At 42.9% G+C, this 19,907-nt stretch overlaps 1 protein-coding gene across 2 annotated transcripts in view; it reads right to left on the bottom strand.

The window, feature by feature from the left end:
* The window catches only part of OLA1 (Obg like ATPase 1), a 488,867-nt gene that overhangs the window by 214,797 nt on the left and 254,163 nt on the right, over positions 1–19,907 (bottom strand). For both annotated transcript variants that reach the window (XM_033946390.1, XM_033946391.1), the window contains exon 7: positions 16,976–17,073. In XM_033946390.1, the coding sequence (XP_033802281.1) occupies positions 16,976–17,073 (98 nt within the window). The remainder of the gene's footprint in view (positions 1–16,975; positions 17,074–19,907) is intronic.

The raw sequence follows: 19,907 nt of genomic DNA, 5'->3' as shown, positions 1-19,907 counted from the left end.
CCAAAAACTTGGAGAGGGGTTCTAATATGCTGTCCCTTGTGTTGACAATGGGTCTCCCCGGAGGATTCTGAAAATCTTTGTGTATCTTTGGCACAAAGTGAATAATTGGCGTCTTGGGAAATTTCTCAAGCAGAAATTTATATTCGTTTTTTGTAATACACTTATCCTCATATGCTCTGGTAACATAATCAAAGATTTCTTTCGCCAACTCATCCCCCGGATTACTAATCATGGGGCTATATGATAAGTGTATTACAAAAAACGAATATAAATTTCTGCTTGAGAAATTTCCCAAGACGCCAATTATTCACTTTGTGCCAAAGATACACAAAGATTTTCAGAATCCTCCGGGGAGACCCATTGTCAACACAAGGGACAGCATATTAGAACCCCTCTCCAAGTTTTTGGATGTTTTTTTGAGACAAGCAGCAGCATCGGTAAGATCTTATTTGAAAGATTCTGCGCATTTCCTTAGAAAACTTGGAGAGATAGCCCAACCCCCTTTAGGATGCTATATGGTGACCTTAGATATAGTGTCCCTATATACGAAGATCCCCCAGGAAGGGGCTATTGATATCATAAAAGAGACTCTGGACGCTAGACAAGGATTACAACGTATCACCACGGAGTTTCTTTTACCCTTGGCGAAATGGGTTATAAAAAATAATTATTTCTTATATGAGCAGACATATTATAGACAGGTCCATGGGGTGGCAATGGGGGCCACCTTTGCCCCATCGGTGGCGACATTGTATGTAGGCCGGTTTGAAGAACAAAACATTTATCCATCAAATTCCTATAATACTCATATAAAATTGTGGCTCAGATTCTTGGATGATATTTTCTTCCTTTGGAACGGATCGGAGATGGAATTGATTAAATTCATTCAGTGGATCAATACGGTGGACCCTGATTTAAAATTTACTGCAACATATAATAGGTCACAAATTGAATTCCTGGACATTACAATATATAGGGTGGACAATACTTTTGAAACCACCCTATATAGAAAGCCGGTGGCTAGAAACACTTTGTTACATTTTGGAAGTTTTCATCCCCATAGGCTTAAGACTAGTCTCCCCATTAGTCAATTTCTAAGGGCTAGAAGAATATGTTCAGATATAAATGAGTTCCAGAGGGTGGCTAAAGACATTAGCCAACGTTTCCGTCTTCGGGGCTACCCAGAAAAATGTATCCATCAAGCATATGTGAGGGCCCGGTTTGCACATCGGGAGTTACTTTTGCAAGACACCGATAGGGGGTCCCGCTCCACTCGGGAGGGGGTTGATTTGGTCTGCGTATTACCATACTCTGTAATTGTCAATAGTATGGTGAGATCCATCAGGGAACATTGGCATATTTTAAAGAATCTTAGAGGTTTGACAAATTTTCCCCTCATTTCATATACTAGGGGAAATACCATTGGCCAATTATTGAAGCGCCGCAGACCAGCCCATGTACCATCGGGCGTCCATACCCCCTGTTCCCATTGCCAATGGTGCGATAAGACCATTGGGGGTAGTGCATGGGTAGACCCACATACTGGAAGAGTCATTCAAGCGAGAACACACACAACATGCAAATCGGCTTGGGTGATATATGTGATTGTATGCCCGTGCCCTTTGGTATATGTGGGTCGCACGAAACGTGCGATCCACCTAAGACTCAACGAACATAAATCTAGAATAGTGACGGGTAATGTATCCGCGCCCTTGGTCCAACACTGGCTGTCAAAACAACACCAGGTAGATCAGATCAGTTGGCGGGTTATTGACACATTAAAAACAGAAGGGATACAGGGGGATTTAGAGGCCAAGCTAAATTACATGGAACAACAATGGATATACCGTTTAAAATCGGTTATCCCCTATGGGCTAAATCTAGAGCTAGAGTGGTCATCCCTTTTGTGATGTTTCGCTGGGGGTGTAAGGGCTCCCCTTAATCAAAATCAAAATGATGGGAGGATAGGAGAAAGAAAAAATAGAAAAGTAAGCGCTTCCCTCCCCTTAGTGGGTGTGGGCAGGGGTTGGATCCCCTCCCCCTTCCCACCTCACTTCCGGGTTTTGGGACATTTAATCCCATTTCTAAGCACGCCGCGGCCATCTTGAAATAACTTAGATCGGGTGGCCAGCCGTGTAGAACTAACAGAAAAGGTATGAGCATATTTATGGTGTGAATGTTATACATTTTATGAGTTATGCTTAGCGTTTTTTATATCTAAACAAGGTTTCTTGTTCACAGGGATAGTAGCCCTGAAGAAACCCCCTTTTTAGGGGTGAAACATGTCGGCATATATATCCCTTACCAACTGCTACTTACCATCCCGGTGAAGCTAAGTATTTTCTTTAAAAAAACTCACAGTTATATTTATTGTTTTAAGATTATTAATAAGAGTTTAATACACAAGAAAAAAAGAAAAAAAGAAAAAAAGAAGTAATACATAATATGCACTAAAAATTTTTTTGACCCGATGACGATTGGGTGTGTAAAGCCGAGGGATATGATCGAGTTGATCCCTGGGTGACATCTCTGAGGGCCAATGAAAGTTGATTGAACAACAGTTAGTTACAAGGTATTAAGGGTGACTTACAATATCACCTTAGAGGAATAATCAATAACACCTTGTAAGAGAATACAGCTAAAAATCGATTGTCCTATTTTCAAAGATGGCCATATTACCATTCAAACAACATACAATATACTGTATATACTTGAATATAAATTGGGATTTGGGGGCCAAAAATTGGCCCAAAAATGGGGGTCCCGGTTTATATTCAAGCCAACAATACACCGCCTCCCAGAATTATTACAGGCTGTTGCCGCCAGGCTCTGCCCTCTGCACCCCTCGCTGCCCTAGCCTCATACCTCATCTTGCCGATCCCCAGTGGAGGTGTAGCAGGCAGGAGTGAACTTTCCAAGTTCCTGCCCTGCTGCTAACCAGCTGCCATAAGTTCCTTCGGCTGCTGAGCAGCACGAGCAGGAGCGCGACTTAGACAGCAGCAGACACCGTTCATGAGAGCTGCAGTTGACTATTGTATGTGGTGAAAGGCTTATGGAAATTGCACAAATTGATTTATCACAAAACTCCTGAGAAAGGTCCTTGTGGGCCGAAACACAATCATGTCAAGTCCATTTTAATAAAAGAGACTGAACACTAATTGGCCACCTTTGTTGTTGCATTTGCTGTTCAAAGTTGTGAAGGCAGTTTCTCCTATTTGTATCTAAGCTCGGTACTGAGAAGCATCCTTACATATGAGGCTAGGGAAGGGAGGGGGGCAGAGCCTGGGAGGGAGGGTGCACAGTCTGATGGGGGAAGGAAGGAAGGGAGCTGGGTGAAGTGCCTGAGAAGGGGGGAAAGGGGGATGGGTGCAGAGCTTGGCAGGGAGGGGGCTGTGTTATGTGTGTACCTATCAAGCCTCCTGAGAACACACTGCATACAAGCACACTTTTACTACACAATGAACTAAGGAATGGATTTCTACCAAATACATTCTTTAAAATTTTCTTTTTTAAAAGAAAAAGCTCCTGTTCTCTCTATGTGACTACCCTGCTTTTTAATTTAGTGATAAAATATTAAGTTGCAGGATAATCAATTTCAAGGGGATCTGAATGCCAAACTAAAATTTCTGAAAACAAATGAACTATTTACACTGACTGCAAATACCTTGTTTATCCTCCAGCTGAAGCTCCTGACAGAGCAAGGCACTTGAATATTAAGCCGCCCGACTTATATTCGAGTCAACCATTTTTTAATTTTTCCTCCTTTTGGGGGAAAGGTGGGTCTCGACTTGTATTCGGATTGACTTATATTTGAGTATATACGGTATAATTACTCTACACACTTTATCATAGTATCTGAACTCAGAAACAGAGAAAAATGAAGGCAGATAGACTATATAGCCTATCTAGTTTGCTTAGCCATGCCATTTACTATCCCCTCCTCTCTATTAGAGATTCAATGAACTTGCCCAAGATTTCTTGAATTCAGATTCACTTTTTGTCTCCATCACCTCCACCAGAAGGCCATTCCAAGCATTCATTAAGCATTCACCTCCCAAAAAAACAGTTACTTACCGTAACAGGTGTTATCTAGGGACAGCAGGCAGCTATTCTCACATATGAGCGACATCATCGACAGAGCCCGGATGTGGAAGCCTCGCAAGCAGACTTGCTTGTAGAAACTAGAAGTTTCGAGTCAGCCGCACCACGCATGCGTGAGTGCCTTCCCGCCCAGCGCAGGGCGCGTCTTCTCAGTTCAGATAGCTAGCAGAAAAGCCAACCAGGGGAGGTGGGTGGGTTGTGAGAATAGCTGCCTGCTGTCCCTGGATAACACCTGTTACGGTAAGTAACTCTGCTTTATCCCAGGACAAGCAGGCAGGAATTCTCACATATGGGTGACCTCCAAGCTAACCAGAATGGGATGGTGGGAGCGTTGGCAAATTAGGAGAATAAATTTTGTAATACTCTCTGGCCAAAATGGCCATCCCGTTTGGAGAAAACATCCAGACAATAGTGAGAAGTGAGAAGTGAAAGTATGAATCAAGGACCAAGTAGCAGCTTTGCAAATTTCCTCAATAGGTGTAGATCTGAGGAAAGCTACTGAAGCTGCCATTGCTCTAACTTTATGGGCTGTGACTCTACTCTGTAGGTGTAATCCAGCCTGGGCATAGCAGAATGAGATACAAGCAGCCATCCAGTTGGAGATGGTATGCTTAGAGATTGGATGTTCCAACTTGTTTGGATCGAAGGAAACAAAAAGTTGAGGAGCAGTTCTGTGTGGTTTGGTGTGTTCTCAATATAAGGCCAAAGCACGTTTACAGTCTAGAGTATGAAGAGCTGATTCTCCAAAATGAGAATGAGGCTTTGGAAAGAATATGGAAGAACAATGGATTGGTTGAGATGAAATTCTGAAACCACTTTAGGTAGGAATTTAGGATGAGTACGGAGGACCACCTTGTAATAATGGAACACAGTGAAGTGGATCAGCAACTAAAGCTTGCAGCTCACTGACTCTTCAAGCAGAAGTGAGGGCAATGAGAAACACCACTTTCCAAGTGAGATACCTCAGATGAGCCGTAGACATGGTTCAAATGGAGGCTTCATCAATTGAGCAAGAACATTGAGGTCCCAAACCACTGGAGGCAGTTTGAGAGGAGGTTTGACATTGAAAAGTCGGCTCGTCTGCCTTTGCAGCCCTCTTAAGGGCTCTGAATAAAAGACCCAGCGTCAAGGTCCAGCACAGTGAAGGGGAAGGAAGATCGAGGCATCCCCCTTCACTGCACCGGAGGAGCCCGAGATCGGCGGTTTGCCCCGCCCCCAACAGCCACTTTCGGCTCGTCTGCCTTTGCAGCCCTCTTAAGGGCTCTGAATAAAAGACCCAGCGTCAAGGTCCAGCACAGTGAAGGGGAAGGAAGATCGAGGCATCCCCCTTCACTGCACCGGAGGAGCCCGAGATCGGCGGTTTGCCCCGCCCCCAACAGCCACTTTCGGCTCGTCTGCCTTTGCAGCCCTCTTAAGGGCTCTGAATAAAAGACCCAGCGTCAAGGTCCAGCACAGTGAAGGGGAAGGAAGATCGAGGCATCCCCCCTTCACTGCACCGGAGGAGCCCGAGATCGGCGGTTTGCCCCGCCCCCAACAGCCACTTTCGACACAATCCCTCCTTCCACCACCCCTCAAGCAAGAGAGATTTACCCTGCACTGCTCATTTAGGAGCCTTGTTCTCCTCAGCTTATTCGAGTGCTAATTTTTTTTTTGTTTTTTTTTTCTTTTCTTTTCTCAGCCCACTGCTGGTCGCCGAGGGGGAAGAAGAAAGGGAAGAGAGAGGGAAGGGGAAGGAAAAAAAAAAAAAAATGGGGCGTGGCTTGATTGCCGTGGTGATTACACATATGGTGTAACGGCTCCTTACACCCGCACCTAGTTTTAAATTAAATCGTGCTTTTATATCTTATATTTTTATACAATCGGAGAGAACTTGATGCAAAGAACTTTAATTTGTATCTGAAACCAAATATCTCGGAGTTATTGAACTCATCTGCCTAATAAACAAATCAGATCGCCACAACTGGGGTCCCTGTCGACGGTTGTTGGTAAGTGAGCCCTCTTTTAGTGCGCAACAACCCGTCATGCCAGTAAAATCGGCGAAAACACCGAAACACAAAATTGACTACTCCATGCTCAAAATGGCGGCGTCACCAATTCCCACTCCAACCTCGATACACTGGAGTGAATGGGCACAGGAAATTTCAAAAATGGTCACTAAATCCTTGGAAGATAAACTTCATAAATTACAATCAGCAGTTGACTGTATTAATGACCGCTTTGAAACACAGGCTGGCCGTATTACAGCAGTAGAACAGAGGATATCTGAAAATGAGGACGCAGTACTACATGAACGGGAGAGTGTGATTAGTTTACAGACCCAGGTGACAGCACTGACAGAACGTTTAGATGCTCAGGAGAACCGTCAGCGTCGTAATAATATACGAGTAGTGGGGCTACCTGAGCTCCAAGCAGACCAAGACCTCTATCACTTCTTCCAAGTTTGGCTACCAAAGCAACTTGGCCTGGTGACCCCAACGACTGGTTTTTTATGCGAACGGGCACACCGTTTGGGCCAACGTACAAGTGATAACAACCACCCGCGAACAACAATTGCTAGATACATCAACTGGAAAGAAAAGGAGCTTATCATACAAGCTTTTCGGAAATCTGGCAGGCTTGAATATAAAGGACAAAAATTGCTACTATTCAATGACTACTCTTTACATGTATCCTCCCTTCGTAAGGCGATGGCACCACTATGCTCCATACTTCATCATCGAGGAGTGCGATTTGCACTTATATATCCTGCATCCCTACGCATTTGGCATGATGGGAAATCACACACCTTCACAGACACAATAACTGCTCAACAATTTATAGATTCTATACCTGTGACAGTAGCTGGCGGAGCCCTGGCGATGGATCCAACGGTTTAACTCCTCCTTATTTTTGCATCTTCTAAACCTACCTTAGATTGATCAATATAGATATATGACATCCTGCTTGGATAGCTCCAAATTCACTGTCTATTTTGTCTATTCATCTTCTTATAATTCGTAATGAATTGTATATACTATGTCATATATTCTGCTAAATCAAGCACACTAATCTCAAATTTTCTATTATTGAATAGGTGTGGAATTTACTAGTTGTTCCATATGTGTTATTATTCCGTGGTCACAGGATCACATTTAAATTGTTTTAAAATATGTAGAATAGTGTGGTCCACTCTTTTTCTGACCATATACTATGCTGATATTATTGATTTCTTCTCTTTTACTTTCACACTTTTCTTTATCTCTTTTCTTCTTAGACAGGAGTGTCTGCCCGAGCTTACAATTATATCAGATATTTTTCTGGACAGAGGAGATATAATCTATGATTCAACAATATATATCATATATTATGGCTGATTTACATGTTTTTTCCTTTAATGTGAATGGTCTTAACCATCCCATTAAAAGGAAAAAGATAGCCAATTATGTATCCAATAAACATCCTGATATAATTTATTTGCAGGAAACCCACCTCCTACCCGCTGCTGCCTCGAAATTTCAACTAAAGGGATTTTCAACTCACTTATATTCCCCTGCAACTCATCAAAAGAAAAATGGTGTGTCAATATTTCTCAATGATAAACTATTTCCCGTTATTCACAATTTTAAAATAGACACTGAAGGAAGATGGTGTCTAGTACATGCTGCGATACACTCAACTAATTTTATTTTTCTTAATATATACGGCCCGGTCAAAGACCACCCAGACTTTTTCAAAGAGCTTCAGCTGGCGATAGTTGAATTTGATACTTGTTCTCTGATATTGGGAGGGGACTTTAATCAAATTCAAGATTTATATATTGACAGATCTTCTTCTTGTAAACCCTCCAAATCCAAGTCTTTCACAGCTCTTCATGCTTTAAAGGACGCCTATTCTCTTGTGGATCCTTGGCGCTTGCTTTACCCGAAAGGTAGAGAATACACACATTTTTCACCTCCACATAATACATACTCGAGAATTGATTATTTTCTCTTATCCCCTTCTCTTATTCAAGATCTCACCAATACCATTATACATCCAATCTCTCTCACGGATCATGCTGCCATCTCTTTATATATTTCCATCTCAGCCCCACATAAGGAATCCCCCTCATGGCGGCTAAACAACGCCTTACTGATAGACGAGGAAATTATTGAAAAAATCAATTCTTTCACTGCGGAGTTTTTTGAAAATAATTCTAAAGATCCTGAAATTTGCCCTTCCATTGTCTGGGAAGCATACAAAGTAACCCTTAGAGGCGAATTGATTAAAATTGCCTCTTGGAAAAAGAAACAGTCCATGAGAAAGGAAAAAGATTTAGAAAACTCCATCAAAACCTTAGAATTACAACATATGTCTAACCACATACATGACCCAAATACTTTCCAACGTATTCAAAATCTTAAATATGAATATAATACTTTAGTTTCACATATAGCTAGGCGTGATATTTTTATCTCTAACTCTGGTCATTACATGGGAGATAATATAATGGGTCGTCCTTTGGCCAGATACCTTAAAAATAAATCTAAAAGACTACATATAACGGCTATTCAGAATCCATCAGGTCAATTAGTCAAAACCAGATCTCTAATTTCCTCTCAATTTGAAAAATTCTATACTTCTTTATACCAATCTGAATCTACCACTCCTGAAGCAGATATAGACTCATATCTTACCTCCTTAACTCATCCGACCATTCCAGAATCTGTTAAATTGGAACTTGATTCTCCAATAACTATATTAGAAATTGAAACTGCCATATCTTCCTTACCTGCTGGGAAAGCCCCTGGCCCAGACGGCTTCACGAACGAATTCTTTAAGCAATTTCGCACCCTACTAGCTCCTCATCTCCTTAAATATTATGACTTCCTCCACTCCACTCCGGACAAGCAATTCAATTTCACTGAGGCCACCATTGTAGTAATCCCTAAACCTGACAGAGATGACACTTTAGTTAAAAACTTTCGCCCCATCTCTCTCCTCAATTTAGACTACAAGATAATGGCAAAACTACTTGCATTAAGACTTACCAAAATAATCCCACTGCTTATACATAAAGATCAAACAGGGTTCATTAAACAAAGATATATAGGAGACAACCTGCGCCTATTTCACTATATTAACGCTCATGCTAAAACAATGTCAGACCCTGTAATAGGCCTAGCTATTGATGCTGAAAAAGCCTTTGACCGAGTGGAGTGGCCTTTCCTTTTTCGTGTCCTGAAGTGGTATAATTTTGGCCCATTTTTTACAAACTGGATAAAAACGCTATATCATCAACCCACAGCTCGTATTAGGATTAACAACTCTTTATCCAATAAATTTCCCCTCCATAGAGGTACTCGACAAGGCTGTCCTCTCTCACCATTGCTATTTAATTTAGTGTTAGAGCCACTCCTTTCAGCTATACGACAAAGTCCCTCAATTAAAGGTATTCCCTCCTCTGATCGAGATTTCAAATTAGCAGCTTATGCTGATGATGTTTTACTTTTTCTGAGAGACCCTTTACTCTCCCTTCCCAATCTTATTCATATTATCACTCAATACTCCCTCCTTTCCGGATACTCTGTTAATTGGGAGAAATCAGAGATCTTCCCTCTAAATGATAATATACTTCCATCAGATTTGGCTCATTTTCCTTTCTCATGGTCACATGAAGCTGTGAAATACTTGGGGATTTTAATACATAAAGATTCGGTTCATGCTCAAGATCTTAATATATCTAAAGTCAAAAATCTAGTTCTAAACACTACATCTAGATGGAACCCACTCTTTCTATCCTGGTGGGGTAGAATTGCATCCATCAAAATGACTCTGGCCCCTCAAATTAATTATATTCTTTCTATGCTCCCTCTGTTATGCCGGAAATCATTATTTCATTGGCTAAATATGAAAATATCTGAATTCATTTGGAACAAGAAAAAACCTCGAATCGCTCTCGCCAAACTGAAAGCCTCTAAGATCAACGGTGGTCTCAACTTTCCTGATTTCTATCACTATTATATTGCTTCATTAGCCAAATATGGAGCTTACTGGCTCACTAATTCCTCCACTCAAAATCTTCCCACTCAAGATCTTCCTGCCTGGTTTGAAATGGAATGTTTTTTATGTACGCCTTTACACATCTCATGCTTACTAACGGTGTCAATACCAAGGCACTTAAAGAGATACTCTTTATTGGGTGCAACGCAGCATGCTCTTTATCTTATAGATACATTGACTGAAATCTCAGTTAAGGTTAGTCCACTCATGTCCCTTTGGAACAATCCCAAAATTCAAAATCACGACAAATCTCTATCATGGAAAAGGTGGCAGCGGGCAGGTATATGGTTTGTCCATCAATTGTCTACCCTCAACTCGTTAATTCCATTCGATATACTGTGCTCTACATACTCGCTACCTCCTTCTACTTATTCACAATGGCGTTCTCTCACTGGAGTGTTGCCGTCTTTACATATACGATTTGACTATATGACTTCCAAAAATACTATTTACAACTGGTCTTCTCTGTCTCTACTAAAAGGTAAGGCGATATCATCCTTCTACAGTATTTTAAGAGATCACTCCTTCACTTTTTCACCTCAATCTATGAAGCACTGGGACGCTATACTTACCACTCCGCTTTCTGACATTGATTGGGAGCTTTTCTGGTCATCAACAAATCGCCCGCTTTTATCTTCTAGAGTATCACAATCAATGTACTTCCTTATGTGGCAGGCAATATGGACCCCACTTCGCATGTGGAAAGCTAACTTAAAACAAGACTCTGTTTGTTGGAACTGTTTGAAAGAGGAAGGAACTCTTGATCATATGTTATTTCATTGTACTCTAGTCCGCTCTTTTTGGACCTACGTCTGGAACACCATACAATCTATTACTAACTGCTCAGAAGAAATCTCTATAGACATTATAATCCTTCGCTCTCAACACCCATGTTTCACACAATCAAATTGTCCACCTAAACTCGTTGATACCATGTTGGTGACTGCCCTCATGCACATTCTAAAAAATTGGAAATCACCCTCGCTATTAGATTATACCTTTTGGTGGAACTCTCTGAGTATGTATCATAGATTTGAATCCTACGCATATGAGAAGAGAGTTACATTCCGAACCTGCATGAACTTGAAATACAACAAATCTCCATGGTCATTCTTAGATTCCTATGTACGCTCATCTTCTTAGACACTCCTGTTATCCTTTTCTTCTCCTCTCTTCTCTCTTTCATTTTTCTTTCCTTTTTTCTTTACTGCTCTCTCTTATCTTTATCTTATATATCCCTTACATACATTTTTAATAATTGGAGCCTTTGCTCCTATACAGTTAAACATAAATTTATATATTTTATATACAGAAAGCTTTATTTTGTTTCTATGTACTTTAAATGATTCTTGTATCCTTTAAAATACTTAATAAAAACTATTGAACTTAAAAAAAAAAAAAAAAAAAAAAAAAGAAATCCCTAATGTAATGTAATGTAATGTAATATTCATTGCTTTCTTATCTTGAATCCAGAAAAACTGCAAGTAAATAGTAATTATGCATTAAAATGTAGAGAACAACAAAAAAAAAAAAAAAAAAAAAAAAAAAAGAAAAGTCCTTTCATGAATCTGGAAACCACCGGATGAGCAGAGAGGGGTTTCCCTTCAATAGGCTGATGGAAAGCAGCAATTGCACTGAGATGGACTTGGATCGATGTAGACTTGAGGCCAGAGGCGAATAAGTGCAAAATGTAATCTAAAACAGAAGATAAGGAGGAATGTTGAGAAAAACACCATGTAGAAAATCTGGTCGTTGTGGTTCAGTTCTAGTGCGGTTGATTCCTGCACCCCGCGGTACTGGCATAGTCTCCGCCCCAGTCCCAAAGAAGTTACTGATGATGGCAGGTATCGATGACTGCTACACCTCAGCCAGGGGTTGCACAGCCACACTGGGAAACTTTGCAAAAGCCACCTTCAATGCAATCTCTATGACCTACAGCTATTTGACCCCTGATCTGTGGAAGGAAACTGTCTTCACCAAGTCTCCTTACCAGGAATACACTGATAATTTGGCCAAAACCCACACAAGAGTGTCAGTTCAGAGGAGCCAAGCAGCTGCTGTCGCTACCGCAGCACCCTCCTAAATATTTCTTGTGACAGAAATTAAAATGATTCTAAAACTGAAAAAAAAAAAAATCTGGTCCATTTTTGGTGATAGCATTGTCTAGTGGTAGGCTTCCTAGAAGCCTCTAAAATGTCTCTTACAGGTTAAGAAAACTGAAGAGGAGTTATGTTGACCAAGCTGTCAGGTGTAGAGACTGCAGGTTGGGATGAAGCAAAGATCCCTGACTCTGTAAGCAGAGATGGAAAAACTGATAGAAGAAATGGCTCCCTGCTGCTGAGTTGAAGTAGAAGGGAATACCAAGGTTGTCTCGACCATTGAGGAGCAATCAGAATCATGGTGGAATGATCGTTCTTCAACTTGACAAGAATCTAGAGAATGAGAGGGAATGGAGGGAATGCGTAGAGAAGAGATTCATCCATTCCAGAAGAAAAGCATCTGCCTCGAGGCGATGAGGAGAATATATCCTGGAGCAGAACTGAGGCAGTTTGTGGTTGTGGGGAGCTGCAAAGAGATCTATCTGAGGCGTTCCCCACTGTGAAAAAATGAGATGAAGAGGCGAGGAATGGAGTGTCCATTCGTGAGATTGCAGAAGACGACTCAAGTTGTTTGCCAAGTAATTTTTTGCCCCTTGGATGTAGACAGCTTTGAGGAAGGTGTTGTGGCGAATTGCCCAGTCCCAAACCTTCAGAGCTTCTTGACAACGGGTGGAAGATCCTGTCCCTCCCTGTTTGTTGACATAGTACATGGCGACTTGGTTGTCCATCCGAATGAGGACTACCTGGTCGTGAAGATGTTGAAAAGCTTTGAGAGCATTGAAGATCGCTCTGAGTTCCAACAGATCGATGTGACACTGACGATCCGTACTGGTCCAGTGGCCTTGAGTACGGAGTCCATCAAGATGAGCGCCCCAAGTGTGGGTCGAGGAATCTGTTGTGAGGACCTTCTGATGGGGGGGCGTTTGAAACAGCAAGCCTCTGCAGAGATTGAAAGAGAGCATCCACCAGCGGAGAGACTGTCTCAATGAAGAAGTGATTGCAATGTGTTGAGAAAGTGGGTCACAAACCTGTGTCCACTGAGATGCCAGGGTCCACTAAGGAATTCTGAGGTGAAGTCTGGCAAAAGGAATCACGTGTACTGTGGAGGCCATGTGACCCAGTAGCACCATCATGTGTCTCGCTGAGATGGAAGAGCGGGAAGACATTGTATGACAGAGTTGAAGGAGAGCTTCCAGATGTGGTTGCAGAAGGAATGCCTTGAGTTGGATAGTGTCCAGAACAGCTCCTATGAATTGTAGATTCTGAGAGGGTTGAAGTTGTGATTTGGGAAAGTTGATTTCGAATCCCAAACTTTTTAGGAACCACGTAGTCCTATGGTTTGCTACAATAACCCCCTGAGATGTTGAATCTTTGATGAGCCAGTCGTCTAGATAGGGAAGACCATGGTTCCTTAGAGCTGCTTCTACCACTACCAGGCACTTGAATACTCTGGGAGAGGAAGCCAGGCCAAAGGCCAGCACTCTTTATTGATAATGCAGATTCCCCACCCGATATCTGAGATATTGCCGGGAGGCCGAATAAATGGGAATATGAGTATAGACCTCCTTGAGATCCAGAGAGCATAACCAGTTGTTCTGATCGAGAAGGGGATAAAGGGATGCCAGGGACAACATTCAAAATTTTTCCTTGACTAAAAATTTGTTGAGAGCCATGAGATCCAGAATGGGTCGCAGATCGCCCGTCTTCTTCGGAACAAGGAAGTAACGGGAGTAAAACCCCCTGTTCTGCTGTTCCAAAGGAACTGGTTCGATGGCACGGAGACAAAGCAGAGCTTGAGCTTCCTGAAGAAGAAGGGCGGTCTGGGATGGACTGGAAGGATACTCTCTTGGAGGAAGGTCTGGTGGAACCTGAGTGAAATGAAGAGAGTATCCTTCCCTAATGACTGACAGCACCCAGAGGTCAGAAGTGATGGTCTCCCATCGGTGGTAAAAATGATGGAGACGACCTCCAATAGGGGGAAGATAAGTCAGAGACAGAACGGTGGAAGTTATGCTCGGTTTTAAACAGTCAAAAAGGCTGCGTAGCCTTAGGTGCAGAAGGTTGAGATTTCTGTTGCTTCTGATTCTGCTGTTTCTTGAGAGGAGGGCGAGTGTAAGGAGCCACTCTCGGAGCAAAACACCTCTGGAAAATTGGAGGAGGGCGTGCAGGCTTGGCAGAAGCTGGCTTAGGCTTTGGTCTGACAATAGAAGCAAAGGATTTTTCATGTTCAGACAATTTCTTGGTGGCTGCCTCGATAGATTCATCGAAGAGGTCATTGCCTGCACAAGGAACATTAGCCAAGCGGTCCTGAAGATTAGGATCTATGTCAATGGTATGAAGCCAGGCTAGGAAGTGCATTGCTACAGAACAAGTCTGGCGGACAGCTCAAAGGCATCATAAGAAGACTGAAGTAGATGTAATCTGAGTTGTGAAAGAGTAGCTATGACCTCTTGAAATTCGAAGTGCTTTTGAGTATCTAGATAACTGAGAAATTTAGGAAGAAGATCAATGAGGAACTTGAAATAAGTAACAAAATGGAAATTGTAATTGAGGACTTTAGAGAACATCATGGCATTTTGGTAGAGGCGATGTCCAAACTTGTCCATAGTTTTCCCTTCCCTTCTAGGAGGAATGGTAGCATAATCCTTGGAAGGAAGGGACCCTTTAAAGGATTGGTGAGACAACTGCGAATTCTCAAATCCTTTGCAATGTAGAGTTTTATACCTGGAGTCCAACTTGCTTGGAATAGCAGGAATTGCATAAGGAGTCTCCAAGCATCGTGTAAAAGTCTGAGACAAAAGCTTGTGAAGAGGAAGCTTAAGTGACTCTGCAGGAGGTTCAGGAAGATGCATGACTTCGAGGTACTCCTTAGAGTATTTAGAACCAGCATCCAATTGAAGGTCCAGTTCAGCAGCCATCTGACGAAGAAAAGAAGATAAAATAGCTAATCCGCTAATGCCTGGTCTCGAGGACGTCGAGGCAGCCTGGGTCGAAGATGAAGCTTCGGCAGGAAAATAGGCATCAAAAGAGAAAGGAGACTTGGACGAAGCAATAGAAACCGCTGAGTCCTCGAGGTCTGGATGCGGGGACTTCGATAAAGGAGTCGGTGGTCTAGTAGAGCTGGAAGGCGTAGATCGAAGCTTAGTGGAAGAAGGACGCTCTTTGGAAGGAGAGGTATGCCTGGAAGTAAGCCTCGAGGAAGGCCTCAATTGTCGGTGAGAGTGGTGCTTGGAAGCAGATCTCGAATATCGAGGAGACTTCGTCCCGGAGATGGAAGCAGACGTTGCTACCAATGAATGGATAGGGCTAGAAGCTGTGGATCGAAGCTCAGAAGGCTTGATGGAGGAACCTCGAGGCACTACCAAAGACTCTGCTCTTTGTATGGAGTGTGAGGATTCCTGTCGAGGCACTTGCAAAGAATCTGCTCCTTGCTTCGCGTGCATAGATGCCAGACCAGACACTCGCAGAGACTCTGCTCCCTGCATAGAGTGTGTAGTTTCAGTCGGAGGCATAGGAAGAGGCTCAACCTCGTGGGAGTCTGCAGAATGCCCAGGCTGGATTAGAGTAGCAAGCTTCGGTCCCATATTAGTGAGGAACTGAACGCATTGCTTCTCTAACATGGTCTGGAAAGAAGCCGGCAAGGATGGATCCGCGTCTGAAACAGGACCACCTGCTTTGGCTGGAGATTCCACAGAGGCAGTGGAAATGTGCTTCGACTTCGAAGTCTTGGCCACCTTGATTACTACTGCTGGAACCTTCTGCTGAGCTCTCTGACTTGAGGATGCAGGGGAAGATACAGTAGGTGTAGTCGAGGTAAGAGCTGCTGCAAATGAAGAAGGTCTGATGAGGCTTGAGGTCGAAGTAGTGGAGGCAGAAGGACCCTCGGTCGAAGGTGGGACAGAGGCTGCTGTCGAAGTCGGGAAATTGGTCGAATAATCCATCCCAAAAAGCTTCTCCACTAAAATCCGACAACGTTTAAGGGCTCGAGGTTGAAGAGTAGCACAGCGCTCGCACTTGAGGCATCAACGGTGTGTGAAGAAAATAAACACAAACTGTGGAAAGAGAAGGCACGAAGTAACAAACACAGAGAGTCAAAGACGGACTTCTCGGCTCCACGGAAAACTGAGAAGACACGCCCTGCGCTAGGCGGGAAGGTACTCGTGCATGCGCGATGCGGCTGACTCGAAACTTCTAGTTTCTACAAGCAAGTCTGCTTGCGAGGCTTCCACATCCGGGCTCTGTCGATAATGTCACTCATATGTGAGAATAGGCTGCCTGCTTGACCTGGGATAATAAATGATTTTCCTGCTTGCATGAACTTTTGACTCAAAAATAAATTTGACAATAAAAAGTAGAAAAATAAACAATGTATCAAAGGGAAAACACATGTATTACTCGACTCTATATAGTATTCATATTAAGTCTTACAAGGTCTACTTTTTAAATTAACAAGATTTTCTCACTTATGTTTCCTAACAATTATTTTTCTAAAATAAAGCTGGTAGTTTGTATTTTAACCACATCTTTTTTTTAAAAAAAATCTTGTTTTTTTTCCTCAAAGGTCATAACTTGCATATAGCAAAAGACAATGTAGATTGATGTGTACAGGCAACAGTTTAATTCTTCAGATAACAATAAAACTTGAGAAAAAAAAATTATTCTAGTACCACTGCTGTAGAATTTGCAGAGATGAGTCTCTAGCAAGGCTGAAATGGTGAAGAAAATTGTTGAAAGGTTAAACCGAGTGAACTCACCATTTGTTTTTCTTCCTAATGTAGTCCTTTTCTGAGAGGTTGACCAGATAGATCATTGGTTTGGAAGTCAAAAACAAATGCTTATTCAACACTTCAATCTAAAAAACATGAAGTCGAATTATGAGAACAGCTAAGTCAACTGTTAAGTATTTCAGAATATATTGCTTATGCTTTCTAAAGAACTCAAGCTTAGTGCTCAAGATTACCTTGAATCTACCATTCATCTATCATTCATCGAAAGATTAGGTTCTTACCTTTGCTAATCTTCTTTCTTGTAAATCCTCACTTTATTCCGGGACCAGAGGGTTGTTTACCTTCTCCCTCCAGGGACTGGAGGAAGCCTCAAACATTTCAAGCTTTCACCCCTCCTCCTCACAGCTTACCACTGAACACACCCCTGCAGCTCCCAGTCAGTCTTCAAGCAACCAGGAACATCTTCAGAGGATAACAAACAAGAGAGAGAGAGGAACGGGGAACTCCCCGACAAGTAAATAAATTCTGCTCATATAAACAAATGCAATAAAAATGTAAAACAGGTTATGAAAAATTGAAAACCTGAACGACAAAACAGTGCAATGAGACAGCCTGCACTGTCAGAAGGGGCGCCTGAACTAGGGAGCCCCCCAAATTAAGTGCTAAACCTAGTCTGATGGCACTCTTACAAAGGCTGGTCAGAAACCAGAAATCCAGCTTACTAGTACTTATACGGCAGACAACCAGCGAATCAGCAAGAATAGGGCAGGTTCTCGGAATAAAATGAGGATTTACAAGAAAGAAAATTAGCTAAGGTAAGAACCTAATCTTTCTTTCTTGTAGAATCCCACTTTATTCCAGGACCAATGGGACCTAACAGAGCAGTCTCAAAAAGTCAGGGTGGGACTGATGAGCCTACTGTCAACCCAGAGGAACCAAAAGCATGCCGGCATCCTGGTTGGCCGCCACATCAATCCTGTAAAACTTGGTGAAGGTATGCAAGGAGGACCATGTAGTAGACTACAAATCTCATCCAAAAGACACCACCGAAAATTCTGCCCAAGAGAAGGAAACTTCTCTGGTCGAATGAGCCCACACAAGGGAGGACTTCAGTCCTGCCACTATGGAAGTCACAGAAATGGTTGAGAGAATCCAACTAGAAATGGTAGCCGTAAAGGCTGGCCTACCATTGCGGACAGGACCCACCAGAACAAACAGATGGTCTGAGAGATGAAATCATTGGCAACTTCAAAATACCACAACAAAAGCCTTCGTACATCTTGGCACTGCAGCATCCAGTCCTGGACCTTCAAACTAGAGAACGCAGATGCAGAAAGCCGAACTTCCTGATTCACATGGAAAACAGAGACCATGTTTAGAATAAAGGAAGGAACAGTACGTCACATCACCGTGGAGTCCACAATACGCAGGAAGGGATCCCTGCAGGAAAAAGCCTGAAGCTCCGAAACTCTCCAGGCTGAAGTGATAGCCACAAGGAAGACCGTCTTGACCATGAGATCCATCAAAGATGCCTGCTCCAAAGGCTCATATGGGGGACAAGCCATAGAGCGCAAATCCAGATTTAGATTCCACGTCAGACAGGGACGGCGCAAAGGAGGCCTCAGTTGAACCGCGCCCCGCAGAAAGCAGACCACATCCAGATGAACAGCCAATGAGTCCCTCAATGCAAGCGGACCCATACACGAAAGACCTGCAATCTGAACCTAGAGCAAAGCCATGGCAAGGCCCATCTTCAGGTCATCCTACAGAAAACTCCAGGATCCAAGAAATTGACGGAAGAGAAGGGTTCTCCTGTCGTAATGTGCACCATGTTGGTAGCACCGCCAAGCCTTTGTGTAGGCCACCACCATGGATGTCTGTTTACTGTGAAGCAACATGGCAATCACTGTCGAAGAATAGCCCTGACCCAACAAGGCTGCTTGCTCAAGAGCGAGCCATAAGACCAAAGCGGTCCAGATCCTGCAGAGCTATTGGCCCCTGAGGAGGCGAGAGTAACCTGGCAACTTGATCCCTCCCCCGCCCCCACTGGAGTTGAACCAGGTTGGTATACTATGGCCGCCTCGGCCATTCGGGAGCCAGCAGGAATACCAGCCACACGTGATTCCCTATCATGGGCCACAGAGGGAAGACATAAAGAAGACCCTCCCAGAGCAAGGGCTGAACCAGAGTGTCCACGTCTTCGCTTCCAGCCTCTACGACAACTGAAGAACCGATTGGCCTTCTTGTTTGCCGCAGTCACCATGAGATCGAACACGGGGTACCCCCACCGGTTCACCATGCAATCGAATGCTCTTCGAGAGAGACCACTCTCTGGGGTCCAGCATCTGCCGACCGAGTCTGCTTGAACATTGTCCACACCTGCCATGTGTGCCACAGATACTGCCACAAGGTTTCTTTCTGCCCACCAAAGGAGCAGCCAAGCCTTTATGCTCAGAGGGGGACTCCTTATGCCCCCTGATGATTGACATAAGCCACCACCGTGGCATTGTCTGAGAACACCCATATAGCTCAATGATGGATACAACCTTGGAAATGAAGAAGGGCCAACCAGATCACCCCACAGTTCCTGCTATTGATTGACCACTGGCGCTCCGAGGACGCCCACTGGCCCTGAAAAGGGACATAACTAGATCCACCAAAGGTTAATCAACTGAGAAAAAACTCTAAATGAAATAATTTAATTTTAAGTTTTAATTTTAACGAGCAAATGAAGGAAAGAATCTCAGAATTGCCACCCCAAGGATCATAATAATATCATCCATATAAGGAATCGTGGCATGGGTATCTTTCATTGATCCAAAACCTTCATGTATAAACGTGACATAATTTTGTCACTATTTAGATAAGTATCTTCACTACTCAATAGATTTAAACATGTATCTAACCTATTTAACTTATTCTTTCTACACTTTTTTTACTTTAATTTATATTTTTTTCT

Source organism: Geotrypetes seraphini, chromosome 5, assembly GCF_902459505.1.
Source record: "Geotrypetes seraphini chromosome 5, aGeoSer1.1, whole genome shotgun sequence".
In the NCBI taxonomy this organism is placed as follows: domain Eukaryota; kingdom Metazoa; phylum Chordata; class Amphibia; order Gymnophiona; family Dermophiidae; genus Geotrypetes; species Geotrypetes seraphini.
Note: the sequence above shows the minus strand (reverse complement) of the source record. Positions and strands in the feature narration are given on the sequence as shown.